Source organism: Caloenas nicobarica, chromosome 3, assembly GCF_036013445.1.
Source record: "Caloenas nicobarica isolate bCalNic1 chromosome 3, bCalNic1.hap1, whole genome shotgun sequence".
NCBI lineage: Eukaryota > Metazoa > Chordata > Aves > Columbiformes > Columbidae > Caloenas > Caloenas nicobarica.
Genome location: NC_088247.1, coordinates 47990117 through 48007789, shown reverse-complemented (window position 1 = coordinate 48007789; position 17673 = coordinate 47990117). Strand labels below are relative to the sequence as shown.

The 17673-nt window shown below is 48.5% G+C and overlaps 1 protein-coding gene across 1 annotated transcript; it reads right to left on the bottom strand.

Annotated features, from left to right (window-relative positions):
- Positions 1-1628: 1628 nt before the first annotated feature.
- Positions 1629-17662, bottom strand: NR2E1 (nuclear receptor subfamily 2 group E member 1). The gene is made up of 9 exons (XM_065632266.1): positions 17638-17662; positions 12617-12762; positions 11758-11845; positions 11232-11467; positions 9831-9977; positions 5289-5385; positions 4754-4903; positions 4380-4485; positions 1629-1791 (listed from the first exon to the last, which is right to left on the bottom strand). Exons 1-9 carry the CDS (start codon positions 17660-17662, stop codon positions 1629-1631), a joined length of 1158 nt encoding a protein of 385 aa, XP_065488338.1.
- Positions 17663-17673: the final 11 nt, after the last annotated feature.

The following is a 17673-nucleotide window of genomic DNA, read 5'->3' as shown; positions in this document are numbered from 1 at the left end:
AACTGAAGACTTATAGTAGATTGGACCTCTGATCCGTTCAGTATTGTGTCTTAGAATAAGCTCTGTGTCAGCTCCTTGAGAAAGAAACCTTGTAGCAGGTGTATATTTGAATTACAGAAGGCAGCTCTATGCAGGACCTCAAAGTCGCTTTGCCCCAAGGCAGGATCACTGAAGCTATTCCTTTAATGGTTGTCTAACCTGTTTTTTAAGAGCTCTGATGATGGAGACTCCACAGGATCCAAGGTAATCCATTTTAGTAGAGAATATTTCTGTTCCCTGGTAAGTGTAGGGTACAGTGGAAGAAACTGTAGGACAAGCATTAAAAGAACAGTGGAAAGTAATTTAAATTCAATATATTTTTATTCTTTGTAAATACAATGAGTACAACTTTTTAACTTCACAAATCAGTTAATCCACTTTGTACAGGAAAAGTTTTACTCATTCTATGATAGTCCAAGTGCTGATTTTTCTCAGTGCTAGTTTCTAATAACAAATCAAATTTGAAAAGTACAGCAGCTATCTTTAAATGTTTTTTTTTCTACATTTTTTTATACATCAAATAAGCAGCTTATAACATTTTTGTGTGTGAGAGGGTGTAGGTGAACAAGGCTTCAAAATTAGAACCTGGAGTTTTCTAAAAAGGCATTGAAGACTTTTGGAAATTGTTAGCATTTTATCAATCAACAACCTTTATTTCTTTGAAATAAAATTCCTTCCATTGATTTTTTTAATATATAGTCATTTCACTTCTCTGCACATCTCACTGACAAAGAGTTTGGCCACCGTTGCCTTTGGTTTCACAGCACTGTGCCAACAGGACAGCCAGCAGGTCACTGAAGCGGTCATCTCCATTGTATTTGGTTTTGCTGTTTTAGTCTTCCTTTCTTGACTTGTATCCTTTCAAGGGTGTGTGTGTGTGAACATGTGTGTGTCTGGAAGAAGGAGGAGGGAAGGTTGGGGGGAAGTGTATAAAGCTCTTCTGTCTTTGAGATGTTAATCAAACAAATTGTGGTGATGTCTGCATCAAAGGTCACCAGTTTGTTTTGCAGGAAGAATGGAGCTGCTGTCATAAGCTACTTTTTAATCAGTTCTGAAGGCCACTTCATGATGTATTATAGCAGAAGCAATGTTTTGGTAACCTGGTCTGAAATGTTGCCTATCATTTAAAAACATTTTCCCAACATAAGCTACTTTTAAAACAGTTCTGAAGGCCACTGCATCCCATGTTACAACAGAAGCCAGGTTTGGTCACCCAGTTCCAAATACTGAACAAACCATAGTACCTTCTTTCCCATTTTGTCTCAGATCTGCCAGTTAAATGAGAGAATAGCAGAGTCTTTGTTCACTATGACTGGCATCTGAATTGCCTCCATCCTGTAGTAACAGGAATAGCAGCCAAATTCCAACCACTTTCACTTTTTCTGTAGAACAAAGCATTCTCTCCGTGATCTAAATCACTTTGTTCAGAGCAGCAGAATCATATCTACTGGGGTAATTTTTGTCAATGGGTTTAAAGGCTAAACATTCCCAGGCTTATGCTTCCTGTAGATTTTGTTAGTTGAGGCTTATTCTCCATAGATAAAAGTTCTTCTCAAACTGTCCATCCTGATTGTTTCTTTTAAGGTCATTTATATGTCACTGGATTTATACATATCTGAAAGCAGTCTTGTAATGGGTACATTCCCAATGGTCTTTTTGAAAAACACTTCTTCTATTGTAGATGGACTAATCGAACGTAAAGCTGGTAAAAGCAATAAAAGTTTTCCAAAACGACAGGGTTGTGTGGGATACCTGGGAGAAAGAGAGGGAAAAACACGTTGTGGAACTTTTTAGATATTTTTCCAAATAAAATATTTTACTTTACAGAAAAGAACAATATTCAGCAAATTGTACAGGTGGGTGCTACCTGTGTTTTCTACTCATGTGAGCAAGGAAGTTGACTCCAAGGAAAACTCTTTTAATGGGGGTTATCAGAATATAGACCAATGTCTCTGAGTGTTGATTAACTCTTTTCATTTATTCCCTCAGAGCAGTAGCAATACAGAGACAGGATCCACTCTGACTTGTCCCTCAGACAGCAACTATGTTCTTGATGCAGTTCAGGGAAGAGCTTGACCTATAATAACTACCCTGTCATTTTAAGTGTAATTTAAACCTGGCCAGATTGTCATGGTAATTATTTTGTCCCCTTTTCTTCCCCTTACACATTGAATACCAATTGACATTTAGAAAGATTTTTGTTGTTATTGTTAAAGAAGCTGTGTTTTATCCCCAGGCAATGTATTTATGTAATAGGATAGCTTATATCCTTCCTCCCAGCTTTTGAAGCCAACACAATATAGGATATGTATTCTAGCTGTGCTTAAGCTGACTTCACACCAGCGATTCTCAAGCCTCTGCTTACAGTGGTGTCCCTGAAAGAGGGAGTGGGTCATTCAGAGAACCACTCTGCTTCTCCAGTCTGCCCTTCCATGCATCCTGCTGAGAACGACTCCACTGAGATCAAAGAGAGCAGGAAGGCAAATTCAAGCCTGAGGATGAAACGCAAGCTGAAGCCCTGTCCCCTTGAAGTCAAATGTGGCAGCCCTGTCAGAGGACTGCCCTTTTTTCCTTGTAAAACATTGTCTTTTACTACAGATACTGTTTAGCCCAGTAGCCAACTATTTCCAGCAATGCACAAATGCAATGGAAAAGTTGCTGTGCCTGGAAGGGAAACCATGACCATGTAAAACTGTTGCTCCCTGGCTTCATCCTCCAACAGGCCCTGGCTCACTCAGAGTCTCCAGGGAGCAATTGTCATGGCAAGACCTTACCTAAGAACAAGAAGAGGTTGCTATGCAGTGGTTATTCTTTTTGCTCTGAACTAGCCATAACTGGATGGTATTTGCACTTTTGCTCCCATCCCCAGGGCAGACCATTCCCTTTAGTCTAAACAGAAGTGCTTCAGACACTGCTGCCATCTGATCTCTGACACCAAGTTGACTTTGCTAGACAGGGCTATTATGACAGCAGATCCAAGTTTCAGAAGGCAAAAATGGCCCAAAAGTTCCTCTTCCACCACTCCATCTCCCACTGTGCTAGTCTAATGGACCTCCAGTGCAGAAAAAGGACTGAGACATGGTCTTTACAAGACCTGTCGCAGCTCTCCCCAGAAGTCCCAAACCAGTCAGAGCAGCTGTTGCAGCAGATGTTAGGTACATTCTTCTGGCTTCTCCCCTGGTTCATAGGAGGAGTCGACTGGCCTGTTCACAGCCAGCTGTTCTAGAGTGAGGGACTGTATTTTGCACAGTACATTTCAAGTGTTCCTGGGAATACCCCTGTATACTTTGTGGGATGACAGCTACAGCTTGTAAAACAGGTTTTAAGATTTTTGTATCCCGTGGGACTTAACCTAAATGAGACAGAGGGGAGTATATTATTCCCAAACAATTATTCTCATCACTCTGCCATGGCACCAAAATGGGATTCACAAGTTCTGGGTTTTTCATTTCAGCCTGAGAACAGACTCAGGGTAGGGTCTTGGAAGAGCCATTTAACTTCCTTGTGTCCCAACTTATGTGTCTGCAAAATGGGGTAGATAAAATGGGGAAGTGTATTGGAGATCATGAGTCAAAAGCTCAAAAGTCAAAAAGCTCTGCTGTGAGATGTGATGTTGTTTTGAGCATCACTACTAGCAGTATTTAACTGAATAAAGCACAGAGGAAAATGTAGCCTTCTGAAATGCAGTGTTTCATAGCAGGTATCACTTCTTGGGAAGATCTCTCTTTTTACCACATTTCCATTTATCTGACTAAATTGAGGTACTGGAGGATGTCCAAAGAAGGGCAATGAAGCTGGTGAGGGTCCTGGAGCACAAGTCTGATGAGGAGCGGCTGAGGGACCTGGGGCTGTTCAGCCTGGAGAAAAGGGGCTGAGGGGAGACCTGATCGCTGTCTGCAACTGCCTGACAGGAGGTTGTAGCATGGAGGGGGTTGGTCTCTTCGCCCAAGTAACAAGTGATAGGACAAACAAAACAGCCTCAAGTTATGTCAGGGGAGGTTTAAATTGGATATTAGGAAAAATTTCTTCAGGGAAAGGGTTGTCAGGCACTGGAACAGGCTGCCCAGGGAAGCAGTTGAGTCACCATCCTTGGAGGTGTTTAAAAGATGTGTAGGCACATGGTTTAGTGGTGGACTTTATGATCTTAAGGGTCTTTTCCAACCTTTTCTATGATTCTCTTCCATCAGGAACTGCCAAATCCCAGCAGGCTGACAGCCAGTGTATACTTGCTGCAACAGCCCGGTCCCCATTTCAGTCAGTGGCAATGTCACCTCCACTGGAGTGAGAGCAGGATTTTACCCCTGCACCTGCAAGAAGTGCTGAGAGGAGATGCCGCTCACCTGGTATGAATGTAGCTGTTCAGAGTGAGCTGGGCTTCGTCTTGAAGGGCTGCTATGGCGGCAGCATTTCGGAAACTCCTCAGTTCGGAACCGCTGTGTGTGGGCACTGGAAAGCAGATCAGTTACTAGTTCAGCTTGACTCTTGGGCGGGTCAGAACAGTTCAGCTAGTGCTATTAGTGGAAATTAAACATTCCCATTAGTGCCCCTGCACTCCACTGACAGCCTTTCAAAATGCAACACTGACTACTGGAATCAATACCAGGAAACCTGTTGGATGATATCAAGCTGTGTCTGGTTTAAAACATCATTTTTGCTTTAAAGGAGCAACCTCATGGTTATCAGACCAGATGAGCAAGAGATTCTTTCTGCTTACCAGCTTTAAAAGTGACAATGCATTTGAGACAGGCAAATTCGGTAGCATCTAGCCGAAGTTGTCTAAATCTAGCCACAACCTCCTGTAAAGCCTGTATTTCTGAAATAATTTTATTCAGCTTCTGAGAATCTGTATTGTCACCGTTCATGCCTAAAACAGAAAGAGATGAAATAAATAATATTAAAGGCATTTGCTTTATTTTATATTGATTTCTGACAAAATCCTGTGTATCAATATCCACTCTATTGTCACACTTGTCTGTCTGGTTCCATGTAAACTGACTATATTGTATGAAAGTTAATATAAAATCTTCTCTTGGATGATAACAAACACAGTAATTTGCATTTAAATGACAATGCAAGCAGTCATGAATACAACAAAACAACATTATTTGCATTTAAATATAGATTTATAAATGACAGGTATGCTCTATTGTTCACTAGGAATTTGTTATTCTTTACATGTTGTTCTTTTTTCAGTAATGTATTTTTATGGTAATTTTTGTAACAAAGTCATTAAATTGTGCAATTCTTACCCGATACAGCCAGTAGAGTGTTAGCATCAACTGGAATGGCCCATTGTGCTATTCCTAGAACAAACAGTTCTCTCCAAGCATCTTCCAAAAGCATCAGCTGTCATACAATAGATGTACAATATAACATAGTGTATAATTTATAGATTTATAAACAATTTAAATATGTAAATGTCTGTTATTTTAAAAACTACTTTAAATGCCTGTCATGGTATTTTCCCCACAGCATTCGTTAGCTCTTCTCTTAGCTTTTTGAGAAGGTGTCTAGAAATAAGCCTGTGTATTGCAGAAAAACACTGAGGGCTGGCTCACTGTGCACCATGTTGTGGACCAAAAGGGAGGAGAAAGAGAAAAGGAGAGTGAGAAGTCTGATCCCAGAGAGCTTCCTCACACCATGAAGACTCGCCCATGTTTCTCAGCACAGCATGGGCTCTCTCCTCCTCTCCCTCGGCACATACACCTGTCCTGGGACAAGCTGGACGAGTGCTCTCTGATCTCTAGGGATTACCCTCTTTTCCCTCAGGAAGGCAGGATTTGTGAAGAAAAGCCTGGAAGATGTCCCGAAATTACATCACTTGGTAGGGAGCACATATGTATCTTTAACCCCTTCCTTACTAAGCAAGTCTTTAGCTCTTGCAAGCACAGCATCTGGACACACATATGGTTTCTCAGTGTCACCTGTTTCCTTGCTTTTTGCTTTTGCCATTTCCTTTCAGAGAACTGAGTATCAAAGCACCTACGCTGACAGCACTACTACTTCTCTGCAATTTTTGTACATTGCCTGGTTGTATGGAGGATGTGTTTTTCTCTGTTAGGAGGCAATGCCTTTGATTTCCGTGGAGAGGCAGTGGTGCATCTATGAGAAGACATGACTCCTGGTAATGCAGACCAGGAAAGCCAGAACAGACATGTTTAGTCTTGAGGGCACCTTTGGACTGTTGGGCCAGACCAGCTCTTAAGAGGGGTTTGGAGGGCCTGCAGTTCAGCTGAAGTTCATGGCTTAGATGACATGCTGTGGCGTGTGCACATTGCTGAGATGTCACGTCTCTCAAAAAAGTGAGAGAGATTTGGAAGGGTGAGAATTGTAATGGACTCAGGAGGGATCATCTGGTGGCTCCATGCAGCGGAAACAGATTGCCCAAAAATCATGCAGAAAACTAGCAAGCCACAAGTACTAATATTGCTGTGGTTCCTGAAAGTATCAGCAAGTTAGCTTCTTAGGAAAATAGGAAGAAACGTATTTTAAGACTATAAAGGCTTTGCAAAAGGAAGAACAAAGTAAAAAAAAAAAAAAACATCTCAACAGATGAACTGTGATTTCCTTGGAATCAGATACGTGAAAGTAATAGATGATACAGAAAGCATACAGTAAGAGTGGATCCTTTAGCTTTGTGCTGACTCTTAACAGTATTATGAGTTTTAAACCAACCTGTTCCAATCGGAATGGGAGGAAGAGTCTCAGAGTCTCTGCTCTCAGCTTGTCACTGCAGGCTTATGCCCATTTTGTGCCTTTTTGTGCTATGTGCTTTGCAGAACTTCTGTATAACTTGACTAAGGAAATTGTGATGGGAAAATATAGATATAGATATCTCTGCATATAGATACTGTTTGAAAAAATTACCTTGGATTTTACAGTACCAGAAGCTGCCTAGATCATTGCACAAAATATGGAGGGGGAAGGGGGTCTGGGGTGCAGTGGCCATCTCAACTCTGTTCTAATAGCTGCTGAACCTGCTCATTATTCTCCCAACTGCTGCTGCCTGCAAACTCAGCCCCTCCTCCGGATAATCCTGCCTGATGGATGTGCAGGTTTCTACATGACATAGGAAATGATTCGCCAGCCTTTCATTTGCTTTTGTAAAACTTTTTTTGTCATTCATTCATGCAGATACAATGGTAATGGATGGTGGTTCCTTGAAGATATCAATTTCATATGTTCTTTCCCACTAAGTCTTTAAAGTCAGAAGACTTCAGAAATGAGAGACTATTCCAATAGCTGAAGCTTTCTTCATGCCTATGCATAAGTCTGTAAAACCACCAATTAAAATAACTCATGCTGAAGTCATACACAGCCCTCTTTCTTCAAAGAAACAAGAAATACTAGGCTTTCTGAAGGACTGGTTTTTGCTTCTTAATCAGCCTCATCCTGTTAGTACAACCTTTTGTTGGTGACCTGCATTGGGTCAACCTGTCTTACGGACAAGCTGGGCAGGTGTGCAGGCCAGCAGAACTTGAAGCAAGGAGGTTTTGTTATGTGGTTTCACATCCACGATGGGATTAGCTCTACAGAGCTAGGGAAGGGATACAGCCTCTGTTTTACCAAAGGCAGTAACGCATCAATCCTCAGACTTCTATTTTGTTAGCAAATTGTTTTCGGCTTATTTCCTTGCCTTTGAGATGAAACTGTCACAGAGTCCTGGAATCACAATGCGTTTGCCTTTTTTTGGGAAAACACGACAAAAGCAAAATCCAGGAGAAGGTTTTAGTCTCTCCTCAGGCAGACATCAGGGATACAAAGAGAAATGCAGACATTTACAGCTGGGCCATTGTCAAATTAAATAATGCAATGGCGCTATTATAAAAATCAACTGTCTGATTATTCATGAAATAAGGTGATTAAAATCAGAGTTATTTCTTCTCCAGCTCTCCTAAATATGACAAGGGAATCATGCAGAAAGAGGCCCAGGTCAAAGCTGTAGAGCTGAACAGCTCTGAGTTGTGAGGAAGCTGGCTTGCATTGAGGTACGGCAAGTCGAGGTGCTGTTAAGGAAAGACTGGGATTTTAATATGTAATTCACTAACATGAGTCCCTGATGTGAAAGAGGCAGTGAGTTATTTAAAGATAATAGGAACATTCTGGTATCTATGCTGTCTCAGGCATGCTTGATCATGTGCAATGGAGGCTGCCCTTGCTCCCAAATCCTGCTGCCCCCTCCTCTGCACAATAACAGAGATGACCTTGTGGGAAACATACCCAGTTTACATCAAATGAAGCGTTCCCCTAAGGGCTCTCCTGTGGACCTCACTGGTCTAGAGAAGGACCCAGCCTCTTCCCACACGCTGAGGCTCCTGCTGAAGTGACACACTTGCTGTTGGCCCCGATATTTTGTCCCGTTTCTTCGTTTGCTTCGTATGTGGGAGTAGCAGCAGCAGAAAACAGCATGCAAGAAGAATATGCTGCACTGAGACCACCGTTTTCCTAGCAGTGTGTGTAACCTCCTGGGCCTTGTCTCATTGCTCCCCTCATGGTCACTCCACAGCAGCACTGCAGCCAGGGCTGAGCAGCATCCCCCTTTTTCTATTTTCACAACACGGATTTCAAAAACATGGGTCTGGTGCTAGAACAAGAACATTTGAATGTGCCTTGACTTCATATCACCTTGTCAGCGTCATGATTTACCTTTAGGTAGAAAACACTATCGGTTTCCTAAGAAGCCCTTCTCTTTCAATTCAAAATACATATTTGCATATCAACTGCAATACTTGTAACGTGCATCCGTGGAGAGGAACTAGTTCTTCTGCTGACTGCTATGCAACATCTAAGGCACAACATTTCTAGTTACCATTTTGGGAAATTAGCTCAATCATATCAAAGTATTAGACACCTTTTATGATTGGAGCTTTGCGTAGATTTCTCCCCTTTCATTTTATAATTATCTGATTACTTTTTTTAAAATTAGTGCATTATACAAAGCACACTGAGTCCTCATCAAGAATCAAGTCATTAAGAAATTCCTTTAGCTCATATGGTTCACATGATTTACCTGAGGCAAAGGCAAATTGTCATAGAGAAAAACAAGACAAATTAAGGAAGGTTTTAATTAATGGTGAAAAATGTTGGAGGCTGGCCAAATTCTGCTTACACCATATTGGTGTAATTGTAATGTAAGTCCACTGAAGCCAACATGAATAAGAAAAAATGTTGGCTGTGTAAATGACAGGAGAGGAGAGGAGAGGAGAGGAGAGGAGAGGAGTGGAGAGGAGAGGAGAGGAGAGGAGAGGAGAGGAGAGGAGAGGAGAGGAGAGGAGAGGAGAGGAGAGGAGAGGAGAGGAGAGGAGAGGACAGGAGAGGACAGGAGAGGAGAGGAGAGGAAGAGGAATGGTCTTCAGAAAACACCTTGGTCTTATCCTGAGGCTGTGTGCTGGACTAAACACTTCTCATCTAAAAATAGCAAATTGGGTTGCTGTTCCCCATTTTATGGAGGGGAAAGTTGTCCCACCAGTGGCAAAGCAGTTTTGACATGCTAAACTTGGTCTGCAGCCTGGTGACTTTTCCTCTAGGACTTGTCCTCCAGTAATATTTGCTTTATATTAGATTTTTTTCTGTGTTGATTTTCATTTCCTTCGTGAAATAACAGTTGGAGGAAAGCAGTTTCTAAATCTGTGTTTTCAGGACAGACCAAAACTCTGCCCTGAACTTCAGAACTGCTGAAGTCCATTGCAGATTTAAAGATCTAGGGCTTAAGGTTCAGGACCCAATCTGAGCTCTGAGCCTTCTTTAACAGGCAGGCCAGGCCAATGCCACTCCCACAGTAGATGCCTTACCTGATCTTGTAAGGACAAGGTGGAGAAGGCTGGGACACTCTTGGCCCACTTGATGCTCATGAACAGAAGTCTGGCTGCTGACTCGCAGACGGATTCAGTGGCCACTTCATAGAGATACATAGGAGTACCGTTGACTTCATGTGGGTACTAATGTCAAAAAGAAAATAAAGCAACTTCATACAATGTCACCAGGACAGCCTGGTCTTCCTCTCCCCTACAGTTGCCATTCAGTGCATCACGCTCATGCCCAATACAGAATGTGCACTCTCTTATTCTGCAAGCAGAGGGCATTGCTGTCAGTGGACCCGCTCTAAACTGCTCTCTGCTGCTCATCCATCTGGATGAACAGAAACAGTTCTCTAGGGGAGGTTGAAGGGAGAATGAGGTTATTACATAAGGGGAAAAAAATTACCAAAATGCAATGTCATCCTTTAACCTGTTACACAATAACACACCTCTGGTAGCAGAGTTAGAAGAGTACAAATTGAATTAAGAACTTGTGATTTGTAACCTGTGCTTCAGAGGCTGATTTAGCACTCCAGCCTTGCTCAGCAAATCAGTAAGCACTCCTTTCATCTTACCCTTCATCTAACTCCCTGCTTACAGCAGATGCACAAGGCTAAGCGTGACTACATTAAGGGTGTGTAGTGTTGAATGGAATTACATTTTCAAGCGTGTGCTATGTTTTCTTGTTAAATAATTTCTGAATCAGTATTTTCCAAAATTATAACATAAAACTATATATTGTGAACAAGTTCATGATGGGTTCTGCCAAGCTACCAACTCTAACTGGAGAACTATTTAAGTCGTCTCTTCTTTGATTTTCTAGGTGCTGTAAACAGGCAAAATGCCATTGCAAATGGGTTAATGAAAAACACCACCTAATGGCTAATTCCTGTGCAATTGAGGCCAGAGCAGTGCTTCCATTGGGCTGCTTAGGAAATGTCACAGCCAAGAAGCACAGAGCAAGCTTAGACATGTTTATGTCTGCGGACAAGCTGCAGGCTTTGGTCAGTACATATAGTACTTTCTGGACTACACCACTGTGGACATGGGCATTTTGCTGAAGAAAACTCTGTGATTGCAGCTCACCCTCATGAAACAAGGTTTAAAATTGATTTGTAGATGGCCTCCAGGCAAGAGGAGCGCTTCTGCAACCGTGTGGGTGTAAAGATGTGGGAGAGACAGAGTTTGTATGAAGCGGGTTATCAGTCGGTCCTTCTGCGTACCTCTTCTACAGAGGCCCTCTTACCCCTTGCACTTCATATCTTCAGAGCTTTTAGGGACATAACAGAAGAGTCCCCACCACAACCTGCAAGGCCTCAAGCCTTGCTCTTTGCCACATCTACCCTAGAGCAGCAAGAGTCTGCAGGTGTGCCAGGTGCCAGGGCAGTGGCTGACCTTTGGGGTGGGCTGCGCCAGGCCCACCAGAGTCTGCCTCTCAGGAGTGCCAGCAACAGCAGCTAGCTCCAGGCCATGGGGCTCCAGCTGGGACACGGCGGTGAAGAAGGCGGGCGCCGGCAGGGTGGCAGCGGGGAAGTGTGGGGCACCACCGCTCTCCTCCTTGTGCCCGCGGAAGTAGAGGGCCACCTGCTTCCGTATTGTCGAGGTCCGAGGGCCCCGCTCATGTTGCACCGCTGCAGGGCACAAAGCAGAGGCAAGGGAGTCACCACGGGGTCCCACACTGGGTACCCCACATTGCTTGGCTGGGCTTCCCTCCTTCCTTGCAGTTTTTCAGGGCTGGCCTCACATCCCCCACCCAGGGGGCATCTCAGACTAAATGGGCAAGTCTGCCACGGGATGGGGGGGTCAATAGGGTCCCTGGGTGGGAGACCCTGCAGCGACACACCATTCCCCTGTTCAGAATAAGGCCCGGCTCCCTCCGGCCACCCCATCGCCCCAGCCCCGGGAGAGGGGGAACAGGTACCGTCTTTGTTCATGTTGACCTCCAAGCACTTCTTCAACCGGCAGGCCCGGCACTGGTTCCGGTGCGTCTTGTCCACCGGGCAGCCTCCCTGCAACATGGGCAGCCGTCGGGCCGGGGGGAGCAGCGCACTCACCCCGCCGGCCCGCCGCAGCGGGATGCACGGATGGGGCCGCCCCTGGGTGCTCCGGAGGGAACCGGGCCGGGCCCAGGAGAGGCGTGAGAGGCCGTGCCGGGCCGGGCCGGGAGTCTTGGCCCCGCGGCGGGCCGGGCCGGGCCGCATTCAGCACCCGAGACAGCGACGGCGGCGCCGCCCCCTCGGGCCGCCCCGGTCCCCTGTGCCCCTCTCCGCGTCCCCAGCCCCGCATCCCCGCGGGGACAGTCCGGGACTGGGAATGAGCACAGCCGGACCGGGAGGGGGAAAAAGCGGAGCTGCCTCCGCCTGGGCGCAGGTGCGACCCGCCGGGGGTGGAAGTCGTGTCGGTTGCCAATCGACCGGCTGTGGCTTGTGGCTTACCGGGGGGCTGCCCCTCTCTTGCCTGGTGTAATCAGCCGGTGAACTGGCTGCACGCCTCCCCCCGTCGTGACCCCCGCTGCCTCCTTGCGCATCCCTTCCCATCCTCCCCTGTGGGCTGCGGCCGCAGGGCCCGGGGTGGGGGGCCGTGCCGGAGGGAGGCGGGCTGGGGCATCCAGCGCCCGGCCTCGGCCAGGTAGAGAAGGGAGGAGGTGGCTGCGTGGCAGCTGGATCTTATTGCTACGGGTGTTTCTGTTGGCGGGGGGGACGGGGGGGCAATACTGGGCCCTGGGGGGAAAAGAAGGGTAAGAGGTGCGGGCGCTGAGGAGGCTCCGCTGCGGCTGGTACCTGATTTCCCGATTTGCAAACATAGGTCCTATTCCTCCTGATGCTCCGCTTGAAAAATCCCGAGCACCCATCGCAGGCGTAAACCCCATAGTGTTTCCCGGAGCTGCGGTCCCCACATACTTTGCAAGGGATGTCTAAAATGCGACCTGAAAGCAGAGAAGGGAGAGAGAGAGCGCTCAGCAATCTGACCTCTGGAGGGATTAGCCCCAGAGCCGCAGTACAAGCAAATAATGAAGTGATTTTATAGCCAACTTTCTTTTCCTTGAGCAAGTGTCAGTTTTCTACAATGAGCATTATTCATGCCCCGCTACGTTTATTTGGATCTTCTATAATCGCCAAGACCCATTTTGGAAGGGAAGATTACAGCAGCGGGAGCAGCAGACTTGCCCGCTAGAAGCGAGGATGCGGGGGGGGGGTGTGTGTGAAACAACTTGGGGGGAGGAAGGGGGTCGGCGTTTCCCTCGCTTTCTTGCGCTCAGCAAACAGAGGACGACACTTTCCCTGAGCGGGAGAGCGATCAGGAGACCGAGGCACCGAATAAACAAAACCAAAACAAATGACCAGGGTGACAAGTAACCTACTCTCCCGCGCAGCAACCCCAGGGAAAGGGACCTGGTTCCTGCCACAGACGAGCCATGCCATTTTCTTCACCCCAAAACCTGCAGCAAAACTTTCTGCCTCGCCTTCGTGCGCGGAGGCGGGGGCGGGCTGCGGGCGGGCTGGGGCGCGGGGCTGCCTGCGCACCGACTTTGACTAGAATTGAAAATGCTCTGAGGGTGATGTAAAAACCTGAACAGAGATTATTGCAGCCCGGTTCAAGAAATGCGCCAAAACCCCTCTCGTCTTTTGCCTTTTTCTCCGGTTTTACTCTTCTCGTTTCCTTCTTTTTTTTTTCCTTCATCTTTATATTTTCTTTTTCTTTTCTTTTCTTTTCTTTTCTTTTCTTTTCTTTTCTTTTCTTTTCTTTTCCTTTCTTTTCCTTTCTTTTCTTTTCCTTTCTTTTCTTTTCCTTTCTTTTCTTTTCTTTTCTTTTCTTTTCTTTTCCTTTCTTTTCTTTTCCTTTCTTTTCTTTTCTTTTCTTTTCTTTTCTTTTCTTTTCTTTTCTTTTCCTTTCTTTTCTTTTCTTTTCCTTTCCTCTCTTCTCTTCTCTTCTCTTCGATTCTCTTTCTTCCCTTCGATTCTCTTCGATTCTCGTTTCTTTCTTTTTCTTTTTCTCTGCCTCAAACATCCTTCTTTCCTCCTACCACAACTTACGCTGGAGATTCAGTGCCTCTCGCCAAACCTTGGTATCCAAACTTCGACGGAAAGCGCTCGGGGCCGCTGTCTTTGTTTAGAAGTAATTTAGGGAGAGCCCCGGCTGCGGGTGAGTAAGGAGAAGGGAAGAGGGAAGGCGGCAGGGTGTGATGCGGTGCGGAGCGCTGTTGGGGGGGCGGCGGGGGAGGGAACAGGCCGCAGGGGCTCCTCTCGCTCCCTAGAGAATTTAGGAACCCGAGATATTTTCAGACATGTCTACGCTAAGGCTCTAAGACAATGCCTGCTGGCAGACAATAGGGACATTAGATAAAGTGTTAACTTAATGATTTTGCCCTTTGAAACTCGTTTGACTGCTTCCAATGAGCACAAGCTGCCAGCTTCTCCCCTAAATGAAACCCGACAGCTGCTATACACAACACGGCGAGAGGGACGGGGATTAGGTTAGGGATTGCGAGAGGGAGGGGTGGCGGAGGGAGGATGGGAGGGAGAGAGGTTAAAGAATAGAAAACTTTTACGCAATTAATAAGGAGCGCAGCTAAAGGAAGCCCCCCCACCCCACTGCCTGCGAGCAAGCCACGGCTTTGGAGCTGCAGGTAGGCGCCCGTGAGGAGGGCTGAGGCCAAGGCACGGTTTCTGGGAGTGTGTAATTACAAGCCCTCCTTGCCACCTGCCTATTGGGGCACCAGTGACCCGTCAAAAAGTGTAGCATGGGAATTCGGATATCGCACAATGCCAACGGGGGAAAGCGCTCGACTTCCCTCTCCAGCCCTTAGCATCCACGGGGAGAGAGAGGGTCCACACGCACTCACACAAAGGAGGAGGAGGGGCAGGCTGGGGGTGGGGGGAGAGACACTGAAGCGGTACGTGCAGCGGCGGTGCATCCCGGTGCAGAGCCCGGCACCGCCGCGCTGCCCCCGCGCACCCCGGCCCGCCGCCGGGACCCCCCCCGCTCCCCCTTCCCTCGGCAGCCGACCCCAGCCACGGCCGCGCACCCGGGCCCGCCGGAGGGCCGCCGCCCGGGGCACCGAGAAGCCGCGGGGGTCCCCGCTTCCCCGGCCGGCCTGCGGCGAGGGGGTCGCCGGCTCGGCTTCGTCGGCGCTAAAAGGCGGAAAGAAACTTGGGTTGATTTTACGGAACAGTTTTATCCGGCCGGATTTGAAGTTCGGAAGCCGCTTTAAAAATATCGTGTGCATTATATATATATACACATATCCACACCATGCATGTAAACATATGTTCCACATATTATTTACACTGCCACATATCCCATGTATAAAACCCGAGCGTCTGGAGCATCTCGCCAAACCCAAATAACCACGTTTCCAGCCGGCGGAGCGGCGCAGCCTGTCCGATCAGCTCCGCGGCTCCCGACGAGGAGACGGACGGGTGGGGGGACAGGACACAGGGAGCGGCTGGAGCCCCCCGCCCCGCTCAGGTGGGGGGCCGCCCCGTCCCGCCGCCCGCCCGCAATCCCGGCCGCGCTCTGCACCCCTCCGCCACCCCCATCTCCAGGCCCCGGAGGCTGTTATGAGAAAACTTTCGTGCAGGGCGAAATATGAAATTAGGGGACAGGGAAGAGGCAGGGCGGGGGAGTGGGAAGAGAAAAATGTAAGCTTGACACGGGGTCACGAGATAACTGATTAACTCTGTTTAAAAGCGCTCCGGTTCCCCGAGGTACAGCTTCGTCTCAGAAGTTTAGCGCTAAGAAAATGGGATTTCTGTTCAGCTGGGAAACCGTTTTGAACATCCCACGACAGGGGGTCCTTGGGGGCTTTTTTTGTGTGTCATAATTGCTTAAAGGATATATGGCAGCCCCGATTACTGTAATTACCATCAGAGGCTGTTGAAAGAAGTTAGTCTGGGCTCGGGGGACGGCGGGATGGGGTCTTGTTACCACCCAGGCAGACATCGCAGCTGACATCGCTAGACGCCCACCGGCGGGCAGAAAAGCCAGGCTGGATCCCCTGGCTCAGGAGTCCCCCGGGACCCCCGGGACGGGCTCCCAGGCCCCGGTTCAGCGGGTCGGGCTTTTGCATGCGCAGCCGAGGCCGACTGGGCTCGGGCCCCGGCCGAGGACAGTTCTCGCATGTCCCCATCCCCGCGAGGCCTGGCCGGGCTGGGCCTGGGGGTCCTTTTCGGGCGGTCCCCGGGAGTCTGGGAGGGGGCGGAATCAACAGCCAAAGCGGCGGCGGTGGTCGGGGGTCACCCAGCGCCGTTCGGCCGGAGGCCGCGGTCCAGCCTAGCGGATTTTCTCCTTGCAAAACGTCTCCGGCAGAAGCTCTGCCGTCCTTTGGAGACTGGGCTCTCCGGCCCTTCCTACCCCTTCACCGACACTCAGAAATCTGCCAGGCGCTCCAACGTCCCGGCGCGGCTGCCCATTGGCCCGATCCCAGTTCGGCTCCTCTCGCACTTACCGGGCAGTTTGGGCAGCTCAGCCGGCGGGAACCAGCCCCTCCCGCCGCCGCTTTTTCCGACGCTGCCCCCTTCCCCTTCGCCAGTTATCACTTCCACAGCGGCCCCGCTACTATTCTTTTTTTTGTTTTTCCCTGGGGGGCTGGCGCAGAAAAAGTGCCTCCCTCAGCCCCACGGGGGAAGAAAGCAAGCCAAACCCACGCCGAAGCAGCGGCAGCTCGGCCGTAGCGCTGGGCCCCCGCCGGGCTCCGCGCCGCCCGCCTCCTCCACGCGCGACCTCCACGCCGCGGTCCCCGCCTGCCCCCCGGCCCCGCCGCCGCTGACCCCGGTTTCCCGGCCCCCGAGGACAAAAGGCGGACCCGGGTCAAAATAATGGAAGTCGGCGGCAAGGAGAAGGCCGCGGGGCAGGCGGTGGGCGGCCGGTGGCAGGTGCCGCAGCCGGTCTCTCCCGGCTCTGCCTCCCTTTTTCCGCCGCTCCGCAACCCTGGGAGCTCGCCGGAGCGCAGAGGAAATAACTGTCCGATCCATCACTTGTCAGACATTAAATTGGATTGGGTATTTTCCCCCCGCTTTGTTACTGACTCCATCCATATTAGAAACTCCGAAAGTCCTATTGGGATTATACGGACTGAGCCATTCTGTAAGAGCGGTTAGTCATGCTTTAAATTCCCCAGTTATGAGGTGCATGGATTTAGGATTAAGGAAAATGTGATTTTTAAGTTGTTTCTGCTTTCCTCGTTGCAGGATTATTTGTTGTAACTGGAAATTGTGTGCAAAGTATTGCATTTAAATCCTCCTTCAATAGAGTTGCTTACGCGATTCCGTGTAGCTGAGTGACCGGAGTTTCAAACTCTTAAAAAGAAATTATTATGTCGCAGAAGATTGCATCAAGTCCGTGAGAAAAGCAGCACGTCTCACCTCCCTAACACCCTTTAAACCCAAACGTTCACCCCTCCGCCTCAGTACTGGAGACCCGCAGACAACTACCCGCGCCCAGGCTGGACAAGCCCCCTCCTCGTTGCCGGAGGAGCTGCCTTTCCCGGAGATCGCTGTCCCCGGGTTCTTTCCCTGGTTCCCTGTGCGGAAAGCCGGTGCGGGCAGCTGGAAAGCGGCTTTTTATGAGTTTCGGACCCAAGCTCCGTCGGGGCAACTCCGAGCCTACGTTTTCATTGCCACTCCGGATGGAAACACACACTTCTTTTTTAACTGGGGGGGGGGCGGGGGGGGGGAGATGCAAACCCAAACCACAACCCCCTCTCCTCTTCTTCTCCCTTCCCTCCACCTCCCGCCCCGCAGGCCCGGCTGCAGCCGGTCTCGGAAAGGCTGCTCGAAGTCTCCACCGCGTTATTACCCACTTGTTGATCCCGCCGGCTTGCTCATGCTCGAAGCCC